The following is a 27,675-nucleotide window of genomic DNA, read 5'->3' on the forward strand; positions in this document are numbered from 1 at the left end:
TACTTTCTCCATATTCCCTTCTTCAGTGGAGTCTTAGAAAACTCAGATGAACATTATATAAACTTTTAACTAGATGACACTACAAATCAGCAGAGGCACGGGACACACACACACACACACACACCCCAAACGGCAGGCGGTCTGTCAGCAGACCTGAATTCACAACGTCAAGAGTAGAGGTCATTAGGCACACTGGCCAGAGATCACATTATAACATCCCTCTCCTGTCTCCTCCTTAATCCCAGACCTCTCCTGCCTTCAAGCTCCCCTCACCCCTGTCAAATGTCCCTACACCCAGCCCAGGACCACTTCCCAAAGCTACCAGCCACAGATGGGGTGAGGTGGAGGCAACACACGTCCACCAAGTCAGGCTGCTGTTATTTTTAACGTGGCTCCTTTGTGCTCAATGGGTAGAACCAGTTCTGTAGGACACAGCTTCTCTGTCACCAAACCAGGGAGACGAGAGAGGGCTCCCCTGGCTGGTACCTTATCCTCCACGCCAAGGTTCCCAGCAGCTCCCTACCCCCAAGCACGCTCCAGTGTCACAGCACTCTGCTTTCTCTCAATCAGAGATGGCATCTCAATGAATCGGCACATCTTCTGAGGCAGGGACTGCTACCCCCTCGTACAGAGGAGAGAACTGACACTCCAGAGGTAAGTGACTCACCTCAGCTGCACGGGATTTGAACCCCCATCTGCCCTCACCATTAAGCTAGGCTCCCACATCTCAGCAGGTAACGCGGAAGGATACAGCATTCCAGGCTGCTACGTGCTCTCGTCCTCTGCCCCTGTCCCCAACTGAGTAGCCGTGACAGCCTCTGTAGCTAGAGAGGGACGTGAAAGGTGAGCTGAACTCACCGGAGGAAGTGTCCCCTGGCCTGATTCCCAGGGCAAAGCTGACACACTCGCTACAATCAGAGGCTCCGTCCGAGTTAAACAGATGCGCTGGTGGTGATTCCCCTGTATGGTTTTGATACATGGCCCCAAGCACAATATGCCCACCTGGGAGCTTTTCGGTGCCAAGAACAAACAGAAGGGAATGCATTGCAGAAATATTAACCTTGGCAGTCTCCTGCCACAGTAAACCGCTGGTTGAGCTTTAATGAAATCTTGCACAAGAGCAGAAACATCTGTATCGCTGGTAAAAATAAACCCCAGTCGGGAACACATGACCTTCTTTGCACAAGGACGTGACAAACCTGGAGAGGAATGGAAGGGAAGGAAGCCTTTCTCTGTGAACAGAATGATTGTTTATAACAAACAGAGAGGACAGGGCTCCTCCCCTCTACCTGTGTCCTCTGGTTAGGCTCGCGGGCTCCTGTCCTCATGAAGACACATCCTAAGTTTGTGCAACTCAGGCTTTCCTAGCCGCCTTATTGGTATGAGAGAGCAGAAGTCCTGCAAACTGTCAGTCCCCACTGACTTGTTCTTGTCCGCACAAAACCATTCACCAGGATGAATAAACACGGACACACTACTTTGAGCCTGGCCCACAATGAGGGCTAACTGCTTGAAGTATCCTGAATGAATCATTCAGCCAAGCCAAGCTTAAGAGCAGAGACACTGTCCCCTGTAAAAGATGTAACAAGGAGAAGCCAGTTCTCAGACCACAGGTGGTCAGGACAAGGCCAAATAATCACATAGTCAACATCACTGTATAAGCAGGGAGTGTGGCACCTTCAGCTAAGTGGCTTTCCCTAAAAAACAAACAGTGTGCAGACTCCAGAGAGTCCCCTTAACCTCTCTCCCTCCTCCTTGATGCACAAATCCCCCTAGACTAGCCCCATGCCAAGTTTCCCAAAAATCCCAAAATGAAGACCCCCCCTTTGCTCCTAAGGGAGCCATCTCACGCTACCTTAAAAAGCTCTTCCTTCCACTAAGTTAAATTTTGGTCTTGGTTTGGTGCGAAGAAGCCCAGAGCTGAACCCTTCCAGCCCTTCAGCATCATGTCTCCTCCATGACTCTTCATATGATAAAAGTGTTGCGCTTTCCTGTGAATACTCTTCGTAGGACAAGGCTTTGGTTCTCTCACTCCCTGGCTGCTTTTCACCAAACAGGGTGACGATGAATAACGATGACAACGATGTTGATGAAAATAAAAACAAGGATATTAGCTCTTCTTCATTAGGCACGTACTCTACGGCATAAGCTACACTCAGCATTTTATAGGCACTTCTTTTTTTTTTAATTTTTATTTATTTATGATAGTCACAGAGAGAGAGAGAGAGAGGCAGAGACATAGGCAGAGGGAGAAGCAGGCTCCATGCACTGGGAGCCCGATGTGGGACTCGATCCCGGGTCTCCAGGATCGCGCCCTGGGCCAAAGGCAGGCGCCAAACCGCTGCGCCACCCAGGGATCCCTTTATAGGCACTTCTAATGCAATCCTCACAGCAACCCTGGCAGCTCACAACTATCATTCTGGTCATGTTACTTACACTTTGGAGAAATGGAAGCTTACATGCAACATGACTTGCCCAGGGTCCCAGAGTTAGTAAGTGATGGTGTTGGCAATGGAACTGAGGCTCACTCTGGAGACTGCCCTCGTCACCGCCCTGCCGGAACAAGGGCCTCTTCCAACTCAGCCACATCCTGCTAAAATGGTCCTTGAAATGGCCAGCCCACTTCATATACGCAGCACTGCCAATGTCCATGTACTTAACACCATACCAGCTCTGGGGGACCCCCAAACTGCCTTCCTCTACTGGGAAGACACAGATCTTGCACAACCACGGTGGCGCTCTTCATCTCGATAGAAGCAAACGTGAAAGAGGGTCCAGCAAACAAAAGCAGAAGACAGACTGTCATTTAACGGTCTGGAGAGAAGCTGGGCCTGCAGAAGACAGCGAAGGTAGAGGTGTCGGTGCGTGCAGAAAGGCTCATCCCTGTGGCAGGAGGGGGCTGGCCAAGGAAGCTGCTTCGCGGGAGCCTCAGCGGGGGCCGTGGGGAGAGGGGGTGGTCACGGGCTGGCTGACTCCGTGCCCACCAGTCTCCACTCCCCACGCTGGGACGGGATCCTGCTGTTGCCAAACTGGTTGGACTAAGTCACAGACAGTAAAAATGACCTGTCTGGCTGCCATATCCCTGATCAAAGCGGACTCGTTTCAAAGGCGAACTGTCAGCGACCAGGGAGATTGCAATCAGACAAGGAAAAATAAACGATAAGGTTACCTCAGGGGTTAAAAAAAAGAAAAAAGAAAAAGAAAAAAAAAAACTCCCTGAAAAAATAAAGTTCCCCTTTGTGCTTCTGAAATTCTCAGTCCTCGTAACTCCGTGAGGAAACACAGACACTAATTATGGAATATGTGTGGGTGCTGGGTGAGACTCTAATGTTCACTTGGCCCCGTGCTTTGTCTAAGGCGGGGAAATTTTCTGAAGCCGAGAGCTTAAATAGCCCCTACGCAACACGAGAGATCAGGCTGGGATGCCAGCTGTGTGGACAGCCCAACTTTTCTCCCACACACCCTCTTGTGCTCCTCGCCGTACAGTGAATGCACAAAAGATTCCCAAGGACACATACACACACGAATGCACGTATACACACACGCACGCAGACACACACAGACATCTGTTCTCCTTCCTTTTCACCCTCTTACGTAAGGCAAGGAACCTCCAAGCCACCAAGCTAGAGTCACACTAAGCTTACACCCCAGGACAGCTGGGTTTCAGATCAGGTCAGGGCCTGGACTTTCATGGTAAAACAATTTGGTCAGGAAAGGACTTGACTGGGCCGGTCTCAGGGTGTCTCTGTAGAAATGGGAAGAAGAGCTACTTTACATGTGATTCGGGACTTCATCTTGAGGGCAATGGGATGCCTTGACACACGTGTGTGTCTACGTGCATTCGTGTGTGAGTATGTGTTTTCGCAGGAGAGTGACATGAATCCACTTTAGCAGTTATGCATGGCCTGCTCAGTGGCAGAGAGGTGCTAGTCCCCGTCCCCTTCCTGGTGGTGGACTGAAAGCATTCTTATGCACATGGGAACTCTCAGAGAGTCCACTGTTAGGCCGTGAGCTTAGTGCGTGCAGAAAGGCTCATCCTTTCTGGGGAAGGTGGAAAATGGAAACTTCTCTTGCTTCTCAAGCCCTAGGGACTTGCTAATACCTATAAAACCTACAGGTGTGCCCAGGAAGGGGGCAGCTTTGCCTGGAAACCAACTGCAGTCTTCTCTTTCCCTATGTGGAGCTGTGGGCACCCCCAAGTGCTGAGACATCCAGAGGACACACACAGCCCAGGCTTGTCGGAAGTGGGCCCAGCACCACACTCTGTACAGAACTGCCAGTGAGGACAGTACACCTGATTCTGGGGCAGAGGGGGGGACTTCAGTCTTGCTGTGGGGAGGACGGAGGTGCAGCAGGGGTGATGGTGGTGGTTGGGGGGAAGCACTATAAAACCATCGCTAAGGTCACATCTGCAGTAATGAAACAAAGTGTGTCAGTTTAGCAAAAGATGAGGGGCTCCCCTGGGCTCCGGGAAGCTGCCAAGATATGCTCTTTTATCCAAGTTTGAGGCTCTGGGCTGAAACCCAGGGGCAGGCAGTGAAAACAATTTCTCCATCAAATTACTCTCCTGAAAAGGAGCATGTTCCGGCCTCCTCTTGGCTGCTGAATGTCACATGGGTCCGCACAAAGTAGAGTCTCTCGGGGCTCTGGTGCTCTCGCCAATATATGTGGAATAAAGCATGGAGAAGGCAAAGGAAGGGGCTTGAACAGCACCCACACACCTGCCCTCTCTCCTTGCTGCTGGCGCTGCTGCAGTGTCTGGGACTCCAGTCCCTTCGCAGTTTGCAGAAGCTCTGTAGGAGAATAAGCAAATGCTGGGCTGTCCTGGCAGAGGCAGGCGATAGGCTTTCTGAAGCTCAAGGGATTCCCCTAGCCCCCCGCCCCCTACACCAGTACAGCAGATGTCCTGGCCAGCTGCTGCCCAGCACCCAAGGTGGCCAGTCTTGGCAGGCACCAGATTCACTGCAAAGGGCCACTGATTCCAAATCGCACACTGTCTGCCCACACTGAGACCCACTGGCTGGTTCACTCCAACCGCCTGGGGTTGCTGCTTCATGGCAAGGTTTTGGGGACAGGGACACAGCAGTCTGGGTATTTACAGAATAGATTCAGTGAAGATCTGTAATCTGGAATGTCCTCTGTACTCTTCGTCACCTTTCTAGATGCTATAAAAATATTCCATACTGGCAGGTTCCCCCCCCACCAGGGGGCTTAGGATCCCTGGGGTCCTTGAAGGCCTAACAGTGGACTCTGAGAGTTCCCATGTGCATAAGAATGCTTTCAATGGTGGTGACCAGGAAGGGGACGAGGACTAGCACCTCTCTGCCACTGAGCAGGCCATGAATAACTGCTAAAGTGGATTCATGTCACTCTCCTGCGAAAACACATACCCACACACGAATGCACGTAGACACACACGTGTATCAAGGCATCCCATTGCCCTCAAGGCATCCCATTGCCCTCAAGATGAAGTCCCAACTACTCCTAAGCCCTTGGCAAAGTCAAGGCCCAGGTTGTGCTCACCCCTCCTGCCTTAACCTCTATCCACCCAGGTAGTCCCCATGTTCCAGATCTATGGATTTGGGGGTTTTGCTTCCGTAAATTAATGGGAGGCAGACAGGTATACTGGAAAATCCTCTCTCCACCTCCCACTTGGTAATCTCAGGCAAGTCACTTAAAAGATCTGAACCTCAGCGTTTCTCTCCCTAGACAATGGGTGTCATGGGAAGGGAACGGAGGCATAACGTAGGTAAAGCACCCACCACAGTGCTTGGCACAGTGCGAGTCTGGGATCCCAAAGCCCCGGCGTGGGCTTCCAAAGCAGAGTTACTCTAAAGCAGGGCTTGATCCGCAGTCAGAAACAAGTGCCACCTCGCCATGCACAGCCTCCCTCCCAGCAGGCCCCGTGCGCTCTCGGGTCATCCCCACACACGCGCAAACCGGCCTCTCCCTGTGTCTCTTTCAAGCCATTTTCCCACAGCGGATGAGACTGGCAGTGATGATTTCAAATCAGATTTATGAAAACCCATAACTGGAAGATTAAAATTCCGAATGTCATCTGGCTAAGGCAGGCCAGATGCTTGGAGAATTGCAAAAGCCTCAAGCTCTTCGCACTGGCAGAGAAGTGGGAGTGGTCAAGGAGCTCCGGTCCCAAGGTTTCACTCAACTGAGAAGGGAGAGCACATTGTCTATGACAGGAAATAAGAGACACACTGTAAGTGGGCCGAGCGGATACGGTGCACCTGCTAGATGAACTCAAACACCATTGACTGGCGTTTGCTGTGGGCTCCTATTCACTCGGAGGTAGCAATGTTGCAGGGTTGGCTCGCCAGCCCTTCTCCTGGGTGGGTCTGGAAATATCTGTCTACCCTGAGGCCTGTGCCAGGGACCCGATGAAGGGAATCCGGGCAGGACCACTAAATAGGAGAGGAAAGCCCTAGCGGCTAAATCATTAGGACCAGGTTCACACCAACTGGCTTTCAGCCAGTCAGAACTACCTCCCACGGGTCCCAGAAAGCTGAAAGGGAAGGTGACAACTATTTCCAGAACTCCTACCATATCCGAGCCCACACATGGCCTCACCTGACAACAGCCAGGTGAGGGTCAGCACTGTTTTCCTGACTCCGCACAGGAGCAGACAGGTGCTCAGAGAAGCTCAGCAAGTCTCCCACATACATAAGCACCAAACACAAAGTGGCAGAGTAGGCATCTGAACCAGGTATTTCTTTTAAGATTTATTATTTGAGTGGGAGGAGAAAGCATATGAGTGGGAGGAGCAGAGGGAGAGGAAGAGAATCTCAAGCAGACCCCACACTGAGTGTGGAGCCTGACGTGGGGCTCGATCTCACAACCCTGAGATCACGCCCTGAGCTGAAGCCAGGAGTCGGACATAGGACTATGGTGTAAGAATGATGATGTTTGAGTGACACAGACTTAAATCTTACAAATATATTTCCCAGGGAATTTCAAATATCTAATCTACTTGGCTTATCAGGATAGTATGAGAAAGCTCGGAGAATGTTCGCAATTCATTTTAAATACTGTTCTGTCCCACTTCTCTTTGGGAGCTCTCAGAGGAAGACGGTTGGATGAAGTGAGGAATTTTGATAGCCATTTGCAGACGGAGGGGCAGGTGAGTGAACCTCATTTGCTTCGCCCCTGTGCCCGGGGAAAGGCAGCCAGTGAACCTGCCTGCTTCCTCCACAGGGTACTGAGGAGGGCAGATGGAAGCGCAACACCTTCTAAATTAAATCATTCATTTCTTTTTTTTTTTTTCTCTTTCTTTTTTTTTTTTTTTTAATTTATTTATGATAGTCACACAGAAGAGAGAGAGAGAGAGAGAGAGAGAGAGAGAGAGAGAGGCAGAGACATAGGCAGAGGGAGAAGCAGGCTCCATGCACCGGGAGCCCAAAGTGGGATTCGATCCCGGGTCTCCAGGATCGCGCCCTGGGCCAAAGGCAGGCGCTAAACCGCTGCGCCACCCAGGGATCCCTAAATCATTCATTTCAATGGTTGTTTTTAGTTGAACTTACTTCTCTAAATGCAGTGTGTGTGTGTGTGCGTGAGTGTGTGTGTGTTTTCCTAGAGTCGGGGGGAGGAAAAAGATACTCAATAAATTATTTGAATGGGACACCTGGGTGGCTCAGTGGTTGAGCGTCTGCCCTTGGCCCAGGGCATAATCCCGGAGTCCCAGGATCGAGTCCTGCATTGGGCTCCCTGCAGGGAGCCTGCCTCTCCCTCTGCCTGTGTCTCTGCCTCTCTCTCTGTCTCATGAATAAATAAATAGAATCTTTAAAAAAATAAAATAAATTATTCGAATAAATGAGTTTTAACAGTGAAACACGGGTATCTGGATATACTCTTTTTAGAAATACCTACACCTAAAAAAAATAAATAAAAAATAAATAAAAATAAAAATACCTACACCTGTTTGAGTCCTTATGAATACTCATAAACATAAATGACACTGAGGCTGAAATATACAGCCTCCTGCCTTTCCTTCTAGTATAGAGAGGGGGATCAGAAGTTTCTGGGCAATTCTCTGACTCATGGGCTTCTCCAGTTCCTACCAGATGTGACAAAACGAAGGAGAGATACACACACATACACACACTAAAGCTGAAATGGGGGTGCCCATCGTGGGATGCAAATGGACTAGCTCTCTTTTTAGGATGTGGCTTCCAAAGAAGTCAGGAAACAATAGCTGTGTTAGCGTGTGGTTGGCACTAAACAGAAGTAGTACTAGGCCATGGCTGACTTCCTTAGCCACAGTTATGGCTGCGGAGCTAAGGGAGCTCCAGGATGCAGATTCATAATCATAAAAGGGAAAGGAAGTGGGTGACTTTCCCTGCATGGGAAGCCATGCCATGAAGATGCTACTGGCAACTAGGGTCCCCCCACCCAATTCAGCATAAGAGGGAATAAGAGAAAAGGCTAAAAACAATGCCAAGGAAGTGACTCACCACCAAGAGCGCAGGATAAGACCAAATTCCTTGTGGGTCTACCACAGTCATTTTTAGCCGAGATGTCACAAATCACATCCTAGAATATGTTTGATCAGGGAAAATGTCTTCCGGAGAAATAGCTGCTATCCTCCCTATAAATAACACCTTGGCTCACCATGATTTTTTGGAGGGCAGGGCCACACCTGCTACAGACAGCAACTGAGTTGGGCTCTTCAGCAGCCACAAAGCCTATCCACAAAACTAGAACCACAGAGAGCACGCGAGAAACACAGTATCAGAAAAATACTGCAACCCAATATAACCAAGGTAACCACAGTATACCTGGTGTAGGATCCTAACAGTCGGTAGGGGGAGGAAGCCTTGCTGGCTTGGGGGAGGTAAGAAGGAAGCCTCCTTCAACTCCAAACACAGGTGTTCCATTTCAGAAGACCCTGCTCAAGTAGTTCGCCTGCTTGTTCAGTTATTTGACAAATATTTCTTGGGCCCCACCTCTGGACCAGATATTGCACTAGGTACCAGGAATTCAGGAGAAAATCAGACATGTCCCTCAAGTCATGGAACTTACCTACAAGTTGTGTGAGATGGATGATTAACAGGCTAAGGCCTTTATAAAAGACCATTTCAGTGTACATGGAGTGTTATGAGGGAAGGACAGAGAGTGATGTGAGGTAGTGGCTGAGCGATTCGGGGGTCAGGGAGATTTCTCTGAGGATAAAATGAGAAGGAAGCATCATGTGAAGAGCTAGGTGAGAATATTCGGGGCAAGGGAACAGCCAAGGGAAAGGCTTGGAGGTAGCAAAGAGCCAGGAATTGTGAAAAGAACAGAAAGGAAAAAAAAAAAAGAACAGAAAGGAATGCCTGGTGCCTGCCCACAAAGAAAAAAAGGTAAGATGGGACAACATCAGGCGGCAGGTAGGGGCTAGATGATGTGGGCCCTCCCAAGCCATGATGGTGCGGTTGGAGTTTGGTCTACATGCAATGGACAGTCCCGGGAAGGTTTAAACAGGGAGCAACCATGATCTAAGTTTTCAAAAGGTCACTCTGGCCACCCATGGGAAGACTGGATGGAGGGTTGGGGTCAGAACTGGATGCAGGCAGCCCAGGTACTTGGCTAGTGGAACAGTCCAGGTGCAAGAGAACTTGGGCCAGGTGATGGTAGTGGAGACCACAGAAAGTGAGAAAAAACAACCAGCAGAGACTGGGCACACTTGCGCACGGAATCAAAGCTTCCTGAAGGAATAAATTAGAACTCGGCTGAGTTGGTCGCCTTTCCTAAACTCAATCATCGTGAGAGGGAAATGGAATAGACATACAGCCACTAATTCTGGAAGCAGAGATGAACAACATACGCCTTCACGTGTAGCAGTCACCGATTGGCATATAAGACATGCATTCGGGCAAGCTCAAGGCAGCATCTCCATCCTTATCCAAGAAAAACGGCTCACTCAGAAATAAGCACCCCGTCTTCCTCTGCCTCCCCCCCCCCCCATAACCTGAGCCCAGTCCAACTCTGTGGTTTCAAAGTCAAGAGCCTGAAACCTCCCCAGAACAAACTGTAACTTCCAGGGAGGAATGTGCTCTGGCATTATGCTTCAGTAAACCCAGAAGGCGTGCTGAGATAAGAGTATTAAAGGTACCTATTAATGAGGCCGGAAGTCCTGAATAAAGAAGAGATGTCCCAAAGGGAGACATAAACCAGAGCCCGCATCCCGGCAGAGGCTGAGTTCCATAGCAGCTGGCAAGCTTGCAGAGAAGGCCTTTGCTTCCCAGCTTCCTCAGAGAGCAGCAGAGGGGTAGCAGCAAGGAGGAGTGGAGGCTTTATTTACTCCATCCTTCCTGACGCCTGGTGTGCATGCCAGACGGTAGAGCTTGAGTCTTTGGTGGTCCTAGAAAAGGGACCACTGTTCTTTTTTTTTTTTTTTTTTTTTTTTTTTAATTTTTTTTATTTATTTATGATAGTCATACAGAGAGAAAGAGAGAGGCAGAGACACAGGCAGAGGGAGAAGCAGGCTCCATGCACCGAGAGCCCGACGTGGGATTCGATCCCGGGTCTCCAGGATCGCGCCCCGGGCCAAAGGCAGGCGCCAAACCGCTGCGCCACCCAGGGATCCCGGGACCACTGTTCTTATTTAAAAGGAGTGCTGTTGGGATGCCTGGGTGGCTCAGCAGTTGAGCATCTGCCTTGGGCCCAGGGCATAACCCCGGGGTCCTGGGATCAAGTCCCACATCGGGCTCCCTGCATGGAGCCTGCTTCTCCCTCTGCCTCTGTCGCTGCCTCTCTCTGTGTATCTTTCATGAATGAAGAAATAAAATATTTAAAATAAATCATAAATAAATAAATATAAACGGACTGCTGCCCCCTGCAACAGACCACAGGGTTGGGCTTGGCACCAAGATGGAACCATGCTCTCCATGGCTTCAAACCAAATCCCCCCGGGAGCAAGGGCTTGGACTTCCAGAGGAAAGGAGAGAGGCTGAGGGACGGACGGCAGACAGGAGTGTCAGGAATTAGGTGTTCCTCAAGCCTGAGACCTGGACCTAAGTATGTGTGTGTTAGGGAGACCGGCAGGAAAGGAGGCTCTCCCTTCATTCTCTGAACTGAATCACCTCCTGCCACCATTTAGGTCTACGAATTAGCCATGTGTGTATGTGAAGAACAGGTCCCCCCACCCCATGCCCATGGTGGTCCTTCCCTCATGGGGGCCCAGCAGCAGGGCTATACAGAGAAGGCAGGAGAGGACGAACACCTGCAAAGCATCTCCTATGGGCTCAGCACCGTGTTAGTATCTGCTCACATAAGGCCTTTCCAGAACTCCACTAGAAATCATAGGTGGGAAGGACTGGCCATCTCCATTCTAGAGGAGAGGGAATGAGGCCCAGATCCAGGTTATCAGCGCACAGCAGAGATGAAACGTGGAGTCGATCCCATTTCCCATATGCTTGCCACACCTACCAAGCACCGCCACAGCTCTGCTCTTCCCAGCCCGACTCTCCTCCAGGAGGCCTGGGGGCCTGCTCTCTGGATGGACGCAGCCCTAGCTTCTATCACAACCACTTGGCTTGCCCCCAAACACTTACCGAGCTTAAGAAAGGTGACGAGTCACGGATGTTCTCACTCAGAAACTCTTTCTAAGGGAAAGAAAGAACTCTACAGCATCCCCAACTCTGCTTCTGTGTGCATTCACCAACCGCAAAGGGATGGGTCTCTCTGCAGATTAAGGTGGTCCTTTGAGAGGCTCCAGGCACCGCTTCCTGCTGCCTAGTGCGGGGTGTGGAGACCTGCCATGCCAACATCGGCTTCCCACGAGCTCTGCACCTGGCCAGGAAGGGAACTTGGCGGGCTTGACACGCTCACAGGCTGCAGCAGATTGGTGCACGCAGTGTGTGGGGTGGGGTGGGAAGGCAAGGGGAGGGGTTCCTTTGCCATGCCCTCTTCATCTGGCAGCCGGTGAGGTGGTAATGGTTAACCCGGGAGGGGTGCTCCATCCTCCTCTGGTGTCGTTGGTATGAGTACCGTCAACCCCTGCGGCCCTCATCTGCCACCAGGGCCTGGCACAGTTCCTAGCAGTGAGTGGTGAAGGGTATAGATTTTTCAGTCCAGATTGATCCGGGTTCAATCATTGTGGCTCCCCTTCTCACTAGTGATGGGACTCAGGGTAAGTCACTATCTTCGGAGATTCAGTATCCTTATGTATACACTGTGGATAACAACAGCACTGATGTCACCGAGCTGTCGTGCAGAGTAAATGAGATGATGCATGTAAAGGCACAGTTAACAGGGCTTGCCGCCTCGCAAGTGCTCAGTGCCTGTTCACTCATAGAAAATAGAAGTACTTTTTAAACAAATGTCACTGAAGTGAAAGGGCTTCCTTGGAAGCAGCAGCAGATCCAACTCTAATAGCCCCTCCCTTTCACAAACAGAAAAAGGAGCAATTTAGGCACCCACCCGGTGGCAGACGCTGCGAGGACCACCCACAAGCTCAGCATCCTCACCTCTAGGGAAGCAGTAAGAGATTCGGCCCTTGATCAGCACCTCCTGTATGGGCCGGTGCCTTCATATGTGCGACCTCAAATCTACTGACCAATCCTGCGGAGCCAGAATTATTCCTACGGAGGGGGAATCTGAGCCTCTGAGATGTCAGATAACTTACCCAGGGTCACACAGTCAGCGTGGGGTTGGGATTCACACGGTGACAAGAATATTTTGTGGCCCTTACACTGTGCCAAGTGTTTTTCTGAGACCTTAGGTATATTAATCCATTTACTCCTCAGCACACGGGGCAGTACTGTGATTATCCCTATTTCACAGAGGAGAATAACTGAGGTCCAGATGGGTTACGCAAGGTCACATGGTCAACAGCTAGGCTGGAACAGGAGCCAAGGCAGGCCTTGCTTTAGCCATTGCCCTAAGTGCCCTAATTACCTCCCAAAAGACAAAACAAAACAAAACAAAACAAAACAAAACAAAACCCAAAAAAGAAAAACCAACCCTTGTTCTGCTCACTACACTATCCTGCCCCTAAGAATGAAACTCGTGGGTGCTGAGAACACTTTTCTAATAAGAGACAACTGTGTTGGAATAAAAAACGCGCTGGGCTGGAAGTCAGGAGACTTTGGGCTGTGACCTTAGGCAAATCACTTTTCCTCTCTGGATTTCAGTTGGCCCAAGTATAAAAGGATTGGTTTGGATTAGAACTTTGCCCTGAAGACTTACAGCTTTAACAGTATATGGTTCTCTGGAATGGGCCTTCCCCCCTTCCTGAGGAAGACCATGAGGTCCATGGAAATGTGGGCTGAGGTTGCTGACAGGCCCTTCCCAGAGCAGCCAAAGCACGTCTGATGGAAGGAGCCGGCAAGCGGCCGCGTGTATGAGGGCCGGCCCACAAGTGAGCATCTGAGGCTGGGAGATCCTGGGCAATTTACCAGACTCTTGGTTTTTCCCCTTTGGCAAAGACAGGGAAATAACTTGCCTTAGTGGGTTGCTTTGAGGTCATAAAAATGGCCATAAAGCATTTTCCCAGATTCAAAGTCCGGGTTTGCAAAATGCTCTTGAACTCAGCCATGAGAAGAGTAATCAGAGAAGAAGTCGGGACTTTGCAGGATTCCCAGAAAGCAGTCTGAGAATGTAAAGAATCTTCATTACTTCTCCATGCTTCTTACGGCTGAGAGTCTGGTCCAGAAAGAAGAGAAAAAAGCCCTAATACTAATTCAAAGCAACTCAGAAGATACTCAAAATAGTACTTTGCTGCTTAGTAGACGTATATGCTATCCTGTTCTCCAAAGTCTGCATCTCTCTCCCCTTGGATAGTAAACTCTCAGGGATATGAAATTTGCCTGGCTCTCATCAAGACCTGCTGAGTTCCTGATTTGTTTCCAAGGCAAGACATAAGCACGCCTCCCTCTATAAAAACTCACCTAATTCTCTTCTCTTTTTCGTCAGTGCCTCGATGATTCAACTCAAGTCAACAAACATGCATTGATCATGTACTAGGGGCCAGGTAGTATGCCATTTGTACACTGGCTGAATAATGCCTGAAAATAGCCTCAGTGCCTTAGACTTGCAGCTAGGCATGAGGATGGGGGATCAAACCTTCCCTATAGAGGTCTGAGAAGGTCGAAGAATGACCTTGGGTTTTCAACTACTTGCTTAAAGTCTGTTTATGTTCATCATTACGTATTCACGTGACATTTATTACATAAATGCTTAATGTAAGAATGAGTGATTGATTCACTTATTCAAAGATTATTTCTTTGGCAGTTACTCTTTATCAGGCATTTGCTGACAGTCCTGAGAGGTTCCAAGAAGAAAATTGGCATATTACTTATTTTATCAGAAGTCTAATTCCAGAGATGTGCTGTTACCAATTTTAAACTAGATTAATGGCATCTCTGGACGCCTGGGTGGCTCAGTGGATGAACATCTGCCTTCGGCTCAGGGCGTGATCCCGGGGTCCTGGGATTCAGTCCGCATTTGGTTCCCCACAGGGAGCCTGCTTCTCCCCCTGCTTCTGTCTCTGCCTCTCTCTGTGTGTCTCTCGTGAATAATTTTTTTATAAGATCAATGGCATCTCTCTTTCTTAATTCGTTTATTTAGTCAGCACATATTGGACACCTATCTTGTGCCTGGTAGTGGAGACATGTTCAAAAGCAGTTAAGCAGGATTCTTGCCTTCATGGGGGCCAGCAATCTGATGAAGGAGAGATGTTTGAAGGAAAAAACAAGGGACTGAGATTTTGGAGAAGACACTCCTACATGAGACAGCTGGACAAGCCAGGGAAGGTCTCTATGAAGGAGCTCCACTAGGTTGGGTTCCAACCGATGGGAAAGAGCCAGTCATATGAAAAGTGGGAAGAGCACTCAGGCCAAGGTGATAGTCTAGGTGCACTCCTAAGGAGGGAAGGGAAAGATTTGGTGAGTTCAAGGCAAGACGGTGCAGCTGGAGGCTGGCGAGCAAGCAAAGAGGATACAGAAGAGAGAGGAGAAGAGGCAAAGGAGATAGTATAGGGTCTTCTAAGCCACGGCGAAGAGTTAGGGTTTTATTCTTCGTGGAAAGTGAAGCCACTGAAGTGTACTTGAAGCAGGAATGCCAAGTGGTGCCATTTCTATTTTTGTCACCCCTCGGGTACTCCACAGACATTGGACTGAAAGCAGACAATAGCGAGACTATGAGGACTTGTTAGGAGACCACCGAAGCTCTCTGAGGTTGAAGATGATGGTGTCCTGTCTCAGAGAAAACGAGAAGTGGTCCAGCTGGAGACCCGCTGGGGAGGTGCAAACAGAAGTACCACCTACTGGAACGAAGGTGTGTAGGAAAAGGAGGAATCGAGGAGTCCAGGGAGAGACGCAGCTCTGGCTTGAGCAGCTGGGAAATGGCAAGGCTCGTTGCTGCAGTGGTTCTAACATGCAGTGATTTTGCCCCCTAAGGGGACATCCAGAAACTCAGGGAATCACTTCTGATCATCCCCACTAGAGGCCTACTAAATATTCTATAATATTCTATAATATTCTATAATATTCTGTAATATTTAGTAGGGATGAAGAAGCCAGGGATGCTGCTAAACATCCCACAATGCCCAGAACAGCCCCCAACGACAAATAATTACTGGGCCCCACATGTGCACGGTGCGGAGGCTGAGAACGCCTGGCTTACAGAAGTGCAAAGAGCGAGGTACGGAGATGGTCGGAGGGGCTTACGCAGCCCCATATCTGGGACATATTAAATTTGAAATATTCATGTTAAATTGTCCTTGGAACCGCACTGCTCAGAATGGAGAAGGTAAAAAAGCGAGACCAGTATCCTGGGTCCTTTGAGGAGAAGACAGCGAGGCCTCTATCTCTGAGCTCGGAGAACCAGGTGGTCTTATTCATAATCCTCTCTCCTGCTAACTTGTGAGAGAAATTTCATAAAATCAAGAAAATGTGAGTCTTTACACTTGCCACTCACCCTATTGGCAACCCTTTCTTTCTCCTGCTCCAAATCCTGCTCATTCTGCAAGCCCAGCACCAGGTCCGAGATGTGCGAGGCTTCCCTAAGGACGCCCACCCTGGCCGTGTCTGAAGTCAGGGAAGTCCGACTTTTCCAGCACTTGCTACGTGCCAGCCCCTCTGTAGGTATGCCGTCATGTTATCACACACATAGCTCTTTAAGATTTCTGACATTCTTGGCAAGAAAAGATTCCACCAACCTTCCAGACACAGAAACTGAAGCCTAGGCGAGTCAAGTAATGATCTGGACCAAGTTCTTTTGGTTTCCAGAATCCAGGCACGATCCAGGCTGTCTCCCTCTGATCTCCTGGAGCACTTCATCTACACCCTCTGGAGGATCACTAGGTCCCGCCTCAGACCACAGCTCTCGGGAACACAGCCTCCCTGTGCATGCCAGTAGCTGGCACACAGCTCTGGCTCGATGATTTGCACAAGTGTTCCCCTGTGTCAGTCCGGCCTCCCCGGCTGGTCTGTTAAGAACTTGACGGCAGGGAGCCTGTTGAGGACCTTCTCCATCTTCCTTCTTTCCCAAGACCCCTCTTGGATTCCCTGAAGAAGGAAGCACCCTCTGTGTTTCTGGCTTCCCTCTTCATCCCCCATGGGAGATGCGGCATCTAATCTGACCCGGCAAAGATCAGTACTCTCAAGCGGGGTTCAAAGGCAGGAATTAGAGCAAAGGCTCCCTGCAGTCTCCTTCACTTCTGGAGCGTAGGTACCCCTGGCCCTCTTTTCTTCTCTGTTTAGCACGTCCACCTGGGAGCCCAGGTGGCAGGTGACATTAGCTCGACCTTGTGACCCATGCGTGGGAGAGAAGGCAGGAAGCCTTCCTTTGGACTCGGACCTGAGTCAGGTTCTCTAGAATTTATCACAAGTCCTAGAGTTGGGGAGTTATAAGGTGCTTCACGAGGTGAATAAAGGCCACTTGTCTCTGTCCCCAGGAAAGAGAAGGGATGAGGGCTCAGTTTTGATTTATGTTGCATTCCCATCCTCTTGCATGGGTTGGACCACAGTTTAGATGAGCATTCAGTAAAACCTGAAAAATGATATAAATAACTTCTAGCATGGTCCTGCCAAACCAACCCGTAATGTCTCAATCCCCTGTCTTTCCAACCTGGTCCTCCTGGCTCTCTGGCTCCTCTCGGTGACACTGCCGCAGTCCAAATTCCCCAGACTAGGGGAATCTCCGGAAGCTTTAAACCCCACTCCTTGTTTGTGACCATCAGTGGGCCAGCCCTGTCGACTCTGCCTCCACAAGACTGCTGCCCAAAGAATGCCTCTCCCGTGCCAACACCTTAGCTTCGACTTACTCTATCGAGAGAAGCCCACCAAAGCATAAACCCTGGGAGGAAGCTAGGACATCTCCATCATCTCTGCATTCCCCAGAACTGAACCCAGCACCTAGGACACACCAAATGCTGACAACCTGGAGCAACTGTGAAACCACCACTCCAACAGTCTCAGGCCATGAAATTGAAACAGGGACAGGTGGAATGGGCTGCAGTGGTTCTTCTTCCTAATGCAACATTAACTATCAGAATCAATCAGACCCCCACACTCCTCTGCTGCCAAAGCATAGCTATACCTCACATACAGTACCGGTGAGTTAACCCCACCTTTAATCAGTAACTACGAGCCGGGGACACACAGTAAATGCCAGAGATAGTTGACAATAGCTTGACTTCATGATAGCTTGACTTCCGATATTAAAGGCCTGGTTATTTGCTCCAGACCTCAGTCCAGAACCCCAGTTTCTGATGACAGTAAGTCAAGATCTTGTGTTATGTGCATGTGTGTGTCCGTGTGTGTGCATCATAAAGGAGGGTGGAGGGGAGGGAAGGGGAGACAGGGAAACGACCACTCTCTCCTCCTTGGAAGGTACAAGGTGGATCTCCACATCCCTTGTATTTCCCAGGCCCAATCTACCTGGGGAGCCACCCAGGAGCCAGCACAGCAGGAAACTCCTAGAATAACTGCCACTGCCTTAGACATCCCAAGCAGCTACAAACCCAGAAACACTCAACAAACACTGGATCTGGAGTGGACCTCTACTGCCAGGGAGCCAGACTGCACCTTGAACCAACACCCAGAAACCTCTGCCAGCGACTGCTCAGACCCACTCGAGTTATTTCATTAACCTTACAACAAACAGCCCAGCATTTTAGGCGATTCAACTTTCCATTATGTTGACACATCAGAATGGTGAGGTTAGAACTGCCCCATTCGCTGAACACACAATGTGTGCCAGGTGCTGTGGTGGGGATGATGGAGAGTCAATTGCTGTCCCTCCACCACCATCCTCCCACCCACCAACCAGGGCTTATGCTTTAATGGGTGTCTGCAGAGAGTCAAGGTAGGCTGAAAGCAAGGGGGTAGCATGGGAAGTGGGATTGTTTATCCACAGCAGCTACTGTGAAGACAAAATCAATAGGGCTTAGCTCCTGAAACATCCTGGAACTGCACCATAGATGGTCTCCTTAGTGGTCTCCAACAGCCTCCTTGAAGAAGCCTATTTGACTCATAAATCAATCTCCATAGTCTTATAATACCGGAAACTTCCAGGAATTAAGTGAAAGGATAATGCACCAAACTCCAAACTCCTAACATTATCTAATTATACTCATGCTCTTTTTCTTTTCTTGACCAGCTTGCTGTCCAATAGTGTCCATGGATGAGAACTTTTCTCCTCCTTACCTGGCGTAAGGCAGGAAGGCAGCCATCCTTTACGGAGTGATAAGCATCTTGGGAAGGCGGGAGAGAAGAGAGAACATGGCACGTACTCAGGAAGTACAACAGGAAGCAAACCTACTGGTCCCCAAATCGTCCTGGGTCCAGAAATCAATTAATTCAGAAGGGGTCCTCCTTGAACCATAATGTGGCTCAATTTGCAAGAGGGCGTAACAAGGGAGGCAGTGAGGCAACCTCTAAAAACTGAAGGCTACTGTGTCTACAGCTCCCCGCTCCTTCCCACACAGCAGCCAGACATTACTTGGCAGAGAGAACACTTACTATGGCAGTTAGCATTTAAAAATAAAATTAAAAAAAAAAAAAAGCCAACCGATGCAATAAACTCAGTTCATTTAATTTCAAAACATGAACTCACTGCTATCTCAGGAAATATCACCTTACTCTTTGGATGAAAAGTTAGCCCAAGTCTAGGAGGCATTCAACAATGAGCAAGTAACGTACTTTAGTTGGCTTCCCCAGGCTTAAGTTTCACCAAAACAAGTTTCGTACCAAGATTAGCCGAGTACCGGGTAATGGGATACGGCAAGGTTACGTCATCTGTGGCCCATTTCCAGAGAAACATGGCTTTTCCAGGTGGAATTCTAAGTGCTCCCCTCTTGCTCTGTACAATCTTGGCTACAGCCGTTTGCAGGGTGGGTAATGGCAGATGCATTAAAACCGGTTACAGGCGAGGAGACCTTGGGCAGGTCATTTCATCTCTCTGGGTCCCTGTTTCCTCCATTGTGAAGTGGATTGTTGGGGGCCACTGGTCGTGGGCCCCTTCCTGAAGTAATTTCCCAAGATTGTTAGTCCTGGATTGGACGGACTGTCTAATTCTTCCCGTGGCTGCCCCCGCATGCTGTCCCCTTTCTGAGCTTGGAGTCAAACACCCAAGCGCTTGTGAGTCTTACTTTCTACGAGTATGGATGGAAGCAACTATTTGGCAGGTCAAGTCAGCTCACCTCCCAAGGGCACTGCTTAGCTGACTTTCCAACGCTGCGTTAATGAATCCACCTTGCACATCCCTAACCCCTTCCCAGGCACAGCGAAAGGTACGAGGAAGAACAATTTTTGCCCTTGGGGATGATAATGATGGTAGTGAATTTTTATTGACAGCCTGTGAGGTGTCAGGTCCTACACTGAATGCTTTACTTGCGTTCCCTCATTTAATTCTCACTAAAACCCTATTACATATGCATAACAGATGAGGGAACTGACATGTAAAGAGATGAAAGGAGTCACCCAAGACCTCACAGCTAGAACCTAGCGGAACCCAGGATGTGAATCTAGGTCTGTCTGACACCACACTATCTTTTTAGCCAATCTCTATATTTGGAATAAGCAAGTTTACGTATAAAGGCATCTCACTTTGCCCAGGACAGGCCCGGTTTACACCCATATCCCACTGCAATTATTGATAGCGCCCCCTTCCACTCAGAGAAGTATCCTGGCTTGGATAATCAATTATACGGGCACATACTTACATCTCCCTGGGGAGTAATAGTAATGATTACAGTCATGTCACAATTGCAGCAAATCCCTCCTCGACCACCCTATGTTAAATAGTGACCGCCCCCAGACTCCCTATCCCTCTTACCCTGATGTATTTTTCTCCATAGCACTTAGCACCGTAGAAAAGGAATATATATTTTATCATTTGATTCTTTCACTAAAATACAGATATTTTAAAATACTTCTAGGGAGTTCCTATTATGCCACCTTACTGTTATGAAACACCTACATTGATACTTGTTTTCACCAACCAAAACAACATGAGAAGGGGATCTTCATTTTTACAAAAAAAAAAAAAAAAAAGGGAAAAAGTGAAAATAGCATTCTGCATTTGTTTTGCAGGAAGCCCTGATAGAGGCGGTGCCTCTCCCGAGGAGCGAGTGGTGCCACCGAGCTCCCTACCCGGGAACTAAGCATCTCAGCATCAAGCCCACAGCTGTGAACTGTGTCTGTGAGCATCTGTGCTCTCTCTCGATTTATTTTGTGTCTCTATTAGCAAGATAGATGTCCTAAGGTATCAGAAAAGCCTAAGAGAATGCTGTCTTTTGGATCTGGGAATACTCAAAAAAATTTCCATACAAATTAATGATAATTGCTTCTTCGCTTTTTTTTTTTTTTTTTTTTTTTTTTTGTCTTACGAAAGGTTTCATAGGAATACTCTACTTTCAGATAGAGCGGGGAGCCTGTATAAACGCCAGGCAGGCAAAAATTTCTTTTTGTTTAGCAGCATCTCCCCTGGTATGCAGTAAATGTTTCATCATTAATCATATCAATGCTTGCTGGCTGAATGAATGAATGTGGCAGCAGCATCATAACAAAAGCTGACATTTATTGAGCATTTACTATGTGCTGGGTGCTGCTCAAAAGACCTATTTTATCAAACAACCCGCAACAGACCCAAGTTTGGAACAGTTATCACCATCGCGAAGAAAAAGCCTCAGAGAAGTGAGGGAGTAGCCCGCTCGAGGGCCCAGTGCGGGAGGTGGTGGAGCTGGGAGGAGACTGAGGCTGGCTGCTTATACTCCTAACCTTGCTCTGGCAGCACAGCTCGGGAGTTAGGGCCCTGTGCGACGGAAGGCGGGCCAGCAGTGCTGCCCGCCAGGGGGTGGGGTGGTCAGGCAGGGCTTCCCGGAGGGCAGGGGACTTGATCTAAGCTTCGAAAGCTAGGATGGTACATGGACGGGTGGAAGAAGCATTCAGTCCCAAGGAGCAGTGAAAGCGCGAAATCCCAGGGCCCACCACGCTGATTGCACTGAAAAACCTCCACCTGGAGGCCCGGCGCTGTAAGATTCAGGGCACTGCTGTCACCTCGAGGGCCCCGTATCCCTGGAGGGGTCAGACTTCATCCACTAGTGAGCAGGAATCCACAAAACCTTTCTGACCCAGAACAAGTTAGTCTGCTGTCTGAATTCTGGAAACTTCCTAACAATGCCAGAGAAGCTGCCAGGAGCTGCGGCTGAGGACCAAGCCCCAGCCCCGGACGGGCTGCAAACAGGGCACACACTGGAGCTGGCAAGAATCCCCGTTCGAAGCACCTTCCTATGGATTCAGGTGCGTTTAGGATCCTGCCCTGGTCCCCGTGAGCACGCAGTCCTTCTCTCCCTGTGACCTAGATCCTGTCTCACACAGGAGCTAGCTCCTGTCCCATGCCACGGCGTCACGACCACAGACCATTTGCATCTTCGGTGGCAAGGACAACCGTCTCCTAAGGCCCAGCCTTCCTATCTCTCTCCACCACTTTCTTGTTTCCCTGGTTAAACAGCCCCTGTTGACTCATTCTAACCCCTCACCTCGTTTCACGGCCTCTCCATCTCCCTGGCTGCATCTCCTAGAACATCACATCTGCCACACCTGAGTCAAAAAGAACCACCCCTGGGAACAGCCCATGTGGCACCAGCCAGGAGCATCAGGCAGTCTGGTCCCCACGTCCTGGACAACCCAACAAGCCGAGAGACCTAAGGCTTAGCCACACACGCCTTCTGGGTGGTTGGCAATATATGACAGAAGCCAGAAACAAAACCGAGGAAAGGAAAAAGAGAAATTTTTTTTCTGAGTCCACACAAGACAGCTGCGTCACCAGAGAAACCAATTATAAACCTCTGTGTCTCCATTAACACCAAAATGAAGGAAAACGTGATCCCTCAAAATGCCATCTAAAGGAAGCCACTTACTACTTTCAGGGTTTTTCTTTCTTCCCTTCCCAATATCTAATTCTTTATTTTCCCAGTAATTAACCAGACCCAAACCTTCCTTATATGCTTTGGTTTCAATTCCAAAAAGTGTATCAAGGTTATGATGGCTCATTACCCACCGCAGAAATACACGTGGAAACATTCCTGTGTATTTTAACCTGGTTTCTCCAGGAAAGAACAGAATTTCTTCTCTTGAGACTTTTTTTTTGCAATTAACAGAAAATTGACATGATTTCAGTACCTGGGAGATGGGTAAAACCTACGCCAGTCATAATTAATGGAAAGCAGGAGAAAGTTCTCCAAGTCCCTGAGAGTACAATCGACCGATATTTTCCAGCAGAAGAGGGGAGCACCTCCAGATGAGAGGTAAACGAGCTTTATGCAGAAAAAAACCTAGAAGTTGTTAAGAGAATCGGTTTCTGCACAGAAAGATGAGGAAGAGCTGTAAGACCACTGATGTTAAACACGGACCCGGGAGCCCAGGACCCGCAGAGTCCATGGCATCCTTGCCTTTGGGAGGGAGCAATGTAACTGCAGAAAGGCAGCCAGGGCCCTTTAACCCACTGACCTCTTTTAATCTGCTTGTTAGCCTGGCTTCGGGACAGGCCCAGGGGGTCTTTGACCAACCTCAGGGGGGAAAGGTCAAAGGTCAGAGGCACATTCCCCGATCATCATTATTTTCAATTATTCTTCATTCTGAGCCACTCTCTCCTTCATTTTGAGGAAGGGCCCCATTAAGTGTTTTCCAGGACACTGAGGGGGCGATGATCCAACCCAGGATCCCTTTTCCTTTCCACCTCAATCACAGCATCTCCCTGGGCAAAGGGGGACACAGGGGGTAGCAACTGATAGAGGCACCCAGCCCTGTACAGCATAGGCATACTCATATCTCATATACAGAGCTCAGCAGAAGCCCCAGCCGCTCTCCAGGATGTACCCAGGCTATTACAATAGAAGAATTCGAAGCACAGACTTTGCCATCAGAGGACGCAGAGGTTCTACAAGTTTCTGTTCCTGGAAATTTAGGCAACTCACTTGACTCTCTGAGCCTTAACGTCCTCATCTGAATAATGGGGTTAATAATAGCTTCTACTTCACAGGATTATGGTGACGATGAAGTGGAATAAAGCTTAAAGTAAAGGCTCAGCATATGTTAGCTATTAATAGGATTATTTTTAGTAGTAACATTTTTTATCTTTCCTTGATAAATACAATTTATGGTTATTGGCTAAATCTGGAAAATGAGGAAAAGTATGGGCCAAAAAAAAAAAAAATCCCTGGTAATCTCCCCCAAGAGTTCAGCACTGTTAATTAACACCGGGAGACCGGGAGTATTTCTGTTGTGTCTTTAATCCATGGAGACGTGCAACACTACTTGGCCATCTTTTAATCCTGAGAGTGACCATGCACCGTCTGTCAAATACACTTCTTCCCAATTCTCACAGTAAGAGGCTATGCAACTGGCCCCAGTCACAGGATAGCACTTCCTGAGCAGAGCTGTGACTGCAGGTGTCTCTGGCTGGAACACTTAGCTCTGTTCCCAGGGCAGGTAAGGCTGCTAGGGTGGCCACTCTCAGGGCCTGTTCTCTCCCCATTCTTTGGCTCTGCTGCTTCTCAGATATACGCTGTTCCAGAAGGGGCCTCACTGATTCTCCTTGCCCCTCCCACGCTGGAAGGATCTAAAAGAAGGGGACCTGAAAAGGATGTCAGAACCACCCATGTCATGCTCTGGGGGTATGCCCCGAGCTTACCCCTCCCAGTGGGTGTTTTAGGTCTGAGCAGTCAGCCCCTCTCATTTCTGTCAAAGGCCCAGTTGACCCTGTCAGGTGGGATTTGGGCAGATGTAAGATCTGCTGGCTACTGCCTTCTACGCTAGGTGGGCAGGTGCATTTCTGACATTCCCCTGCAGAGATAACACACCAAGATTCAAGTTTTGCCTCTAATTACTCTTGGCCTTATTTTGATCCAATTAGCCTTAAAATAGAAGATAAAGCAAAACCTTTGGTTCCATTTATTCAATCAGAATGGTGAATTTTCTCAAGCTGTGGGTTAACTGACTTCATGTTTACTGAACTGCAGCAGTGATAAAAGTTCAGACACTCACCTCTGGCCCCCGGCTGCATTCTGGGACGCTTATTCACACACAATTGACTTCCAAGATGTTCCCAGAGAGCTCCTTCCTACTGAGGGCCACTCATGATTCAAAGGTAAGAAAGGTTTCTTTTCCCCAAGCTCATTAGAAGACCGAACCATTCACCCAACAGCACAATGGAGGGAAAATAATAATAATAAGCAAACAACAGCTGTTCCTGGTACAGACACCCCTGTCTCAACAGACTCTGCTGGATCCTGTTTCTGTATTCTCATTTCATCTTTTCACAACCTGGGAAAGAGGAAAACTGATTCAAAGATTAGTAAGTGACCAGACTGGAATTCGAACCAAGGATCATCCGAGAGCGAAGCCTTCCCCCACCCGCCCCCAGGAGCACAGCTTCCCAGCACCGCCGGGCTCTGCGCACAGTAAGTACATGAATTACAGATTATTGGCAAATCGCCCAGTCAGTCAGTGACCGAACGAGAGGCAAACTAACCATGTGTCATCTAATGGTGTGGCCATGCTCTCCAGGATTCTGCAGAAAAGCCTCAGCCTCAGCGTGAGGCTCTGTGAATGCAGAGACGCAGCCATCACCTTTCCTGCCTGGGGGCTGGGGACACCAGGACAGTACGGGCTGCCCTACCAGAGCTTCCTGGTACAACTTGGAGTGGGCCCCTCCCCCACGGGCTAGAGGAGTAGTCTGGTGGACCTCAACTACCCTTGGGTGGTCCTCACAGTTAATTTGAAAAGTGAGACTCAGGTCTAAAGACCCAGACAGACCCAATAAAGGCTGACCTTTGACCCACACTGGGGAAAGCTCCCTCCATAGGGTAAAAAGGAGGCTATATTGAAGCAATGAGGACACATCCCGGCCCTGGCCACAGCCACCTGCCACCAAGCTCTGTCCCCCGGGCTGCTCCACATTTCCCCTGCCTGCCAAGTCATTCTTCTCCTCTTCCTCAGAAGCATCTGGGTCTGGCAGCCCAAGGCTAGCTAGCCCACCCTGGTCCCCACCTTTCCCCGTGCTACCGTCTAGAGTGGCATCTCAGGTGTGGCTCGGAGAGAAAATGTGTAAAACTCTGGGTTCTCCCACAACAGTCTGGTTGGAAAAAGGTTCCAGGAAAGGATTAGGCAACTGGAGTCCTGACATAGTGCAGCAAAGGTGCATAACGTCTGCTAATGTTACAGCACATTAAAAGAAGCTGTAAAATAGTAGCTTTAAGTTAGGCAGGCCAAACATAACACAAGAAGTATGAAAAGCAAGGTGCCATTTTTCCAACAAATAAGTTCATTATACGAAAAACCAGCTGAGCTTGTTTTTGCATCTTGATATTCAATGTAGCGGCTGTGACTTTTTTGGTAGCATCTTTAAAGAGCACAATCAGTATGAATTCCAGCTTATTAATGATAACCTATTCCTTACTGAGCTCTCATTACGTGCCAGGAAAATTTCAAATACGGTTTCTTATCCTCACACCCGCGGCAATACAAGGTGAGAACGTGCCCCATTTTCCTCAGGAGGAAGCCGACATCCGAGTGGGTAGCTAACTTGGCCGAAGCACTGGCTGACTTCAATGGGGAATTAGGGTCCTCTTGAGACCATCAGATTTAAAAAAAAAAAAAAAGAAAAGAAAAATCACAAAAGCAAAACCCAGAGAAGAGCCTTCTGATTACATTTGGGCTGGAGAAACAAGTCAGGCTTCCTGGAGCAGAGAGAGGAAGGCTGCTCTCCTAAGCCCTCCCAGGAGCGGGGAGCGGTTATTTTTGAAAACGGAGGAGGGAAAAGTACCTGCAGCCTGATGGTTCTTGCACGCTGGAGAGAAAACTAAGCCATTGTGAGAGGCGGGAGAACAGGGCTCAGATGCTTATTCAAGCTGGGCTCCCGGGTTTCCACCCACCCCCCCAACCCCCCAGCCCCAAACAAGCCAGAGGGCAGGAGGCATCAACACCGGCCTGCATCCCCAAGTATCCCACACAATGGGGCCCGGGACGGGTGGGGAGGGCGCAGACCTCCTCGCAGGACGCCCTCCGGAGCGCAGGCCAGGGCACCCCCGGGGATCTGGAGGTGGAAGGGACCCGGGAAACTGCACCCGTCCCCACCCCCACCCCCTCAATCGCTCACACACACACACATGCACACATCGACTTTCCCGGTTTAAAAAAAAAGCCTGAAATCCAGCTTCCAAACAATAAGGGAAGCAACAAGCACGAAATGCATTTCAGGGGCTTTGCACCGTGGGAGGCAGTTCCCGGGGGGGGGGGGGGGGTGGAGGGGACCAGTGCCCCCGGGGAGGGGTCTGCAGTGCACCTTACCAGCTTCATGGTGGTGTTATTCTGCTCCCAGCGCCACAGCATCACGCTCATCTTACTGCAGGGCGAGGAGGGAGGGGGAGGGAGGAGGGCACCGGAGGGCGGCGAGGCACCTGCCCGCGCGCCCCGCAGGTCCGGCCGGCCCGTCGGCGCAGGTCCCCGCGCGCCCGGCCGCGCATCCCCGCCCGCCCCGGCGGCCGAGCGCGCTGCGGAAGGGGCCCCCCGGCCCGGCCCGGCCCCGGCCCCCGCCCGGCCCCCGCCCGGCCCCCGCCCGGCCCCGCGCCCCCGCCCCGCCTCCGCCAAATCCAACAACTCCCCCTGCGGCCGAGCGCGCGCGCCTCGCAGCGCGGAGGCCAATGGGGCCGCGCCGGGGCGGGGGCGGGGGCGGGGGCGGGAGTCGCGGCCCCGGGCTCCCCGCCCCCTCGCCGGCCCGCGGGCCGCCCGCCGAGGCCCCCGGCGCAGCGCCGGGGCGGGCAGGGCGCGAGGGCTGCGGGGGAGCCGCTTAACTCTTTCGGGGACGCGCGCGCCCAGGGTCCCCGGGGTCCGTGCGCCGCCGGGGGTGCGCGCTCCGCGGCTCCCGGGTCTGCAGCCCGCGCCCGCCCGACTCCCCCAAGCTGCGTGGCAGGAGCCCCTCGGGGACCCCCCCCCGGGACCCCCCACCCCCGCACCTGCCCCGGCCCGGCCCCCTTCCTGCTACGTGAAGGATGGGGCTCGAGTGTTCTCCAACACACCTGGCCGCTGCCACGGGGAGGACATCCGTGGCCCTCGGGGAGGAGGGGGCAGGTGATGACAGCGGAGGCGGCCGGGGGAAGAGGCTGCGTGGCCTTTGTTTCCTCTTCTGCGCGCCCCACCTGCTGCACGCTCTTTCTCGGAGGGGGGGCTGCCCCTGTAC

At 50.2% G+C, this 27,675-nt stretch overlaps 1 protein-coding gene across 8 annotated transcripts in view; it reads right to left on the reverse strand.

Annotated features, from left to right (window-relative positions):
• The window catches only part of NAV2 (neuron navigator 2), a 396,930-nt gene that overhangs the window by 305,659 nt on the left and 63,596 nt on the right, over positions 1–27,675 (reverse strand). For 5 of the 8 annotated variants that reach the window (XM_041729747.1, XM_041729746.1, XM_041729745.1 and 2 more), the window contains exon 1: positions 859–1,201. The exons of the other annotated variants lie outside the window; for them this stretch is intronic. In XM_041729747.1, the coding sequence (XP_041585681.1) occupies positions 859–1,170 (312 nt within the window). In that variant the 5' untranslated portion in view covers positions 1,171–1,201. Of the gene's footprint in view, positions 1–858; positions 1,202–27,675 lie in introns of those variants that run through there. 8 annotated transcript variants of the gene reach the window in all.

This window comes from Vulpes lagopus, chromosome 15, assembly GCF_018345385.1.
Source record: "Vulpes lagopus strain Blue_001 chromosome 15, ASM1834538v1, whole genome shotgun sequence".
Taxonomy (NCBI): Eukaryota; Metazoa; Chordata; class Mammalia; order Carnivora; family Canidae; genus Vulpes; species Vulpes lagopus.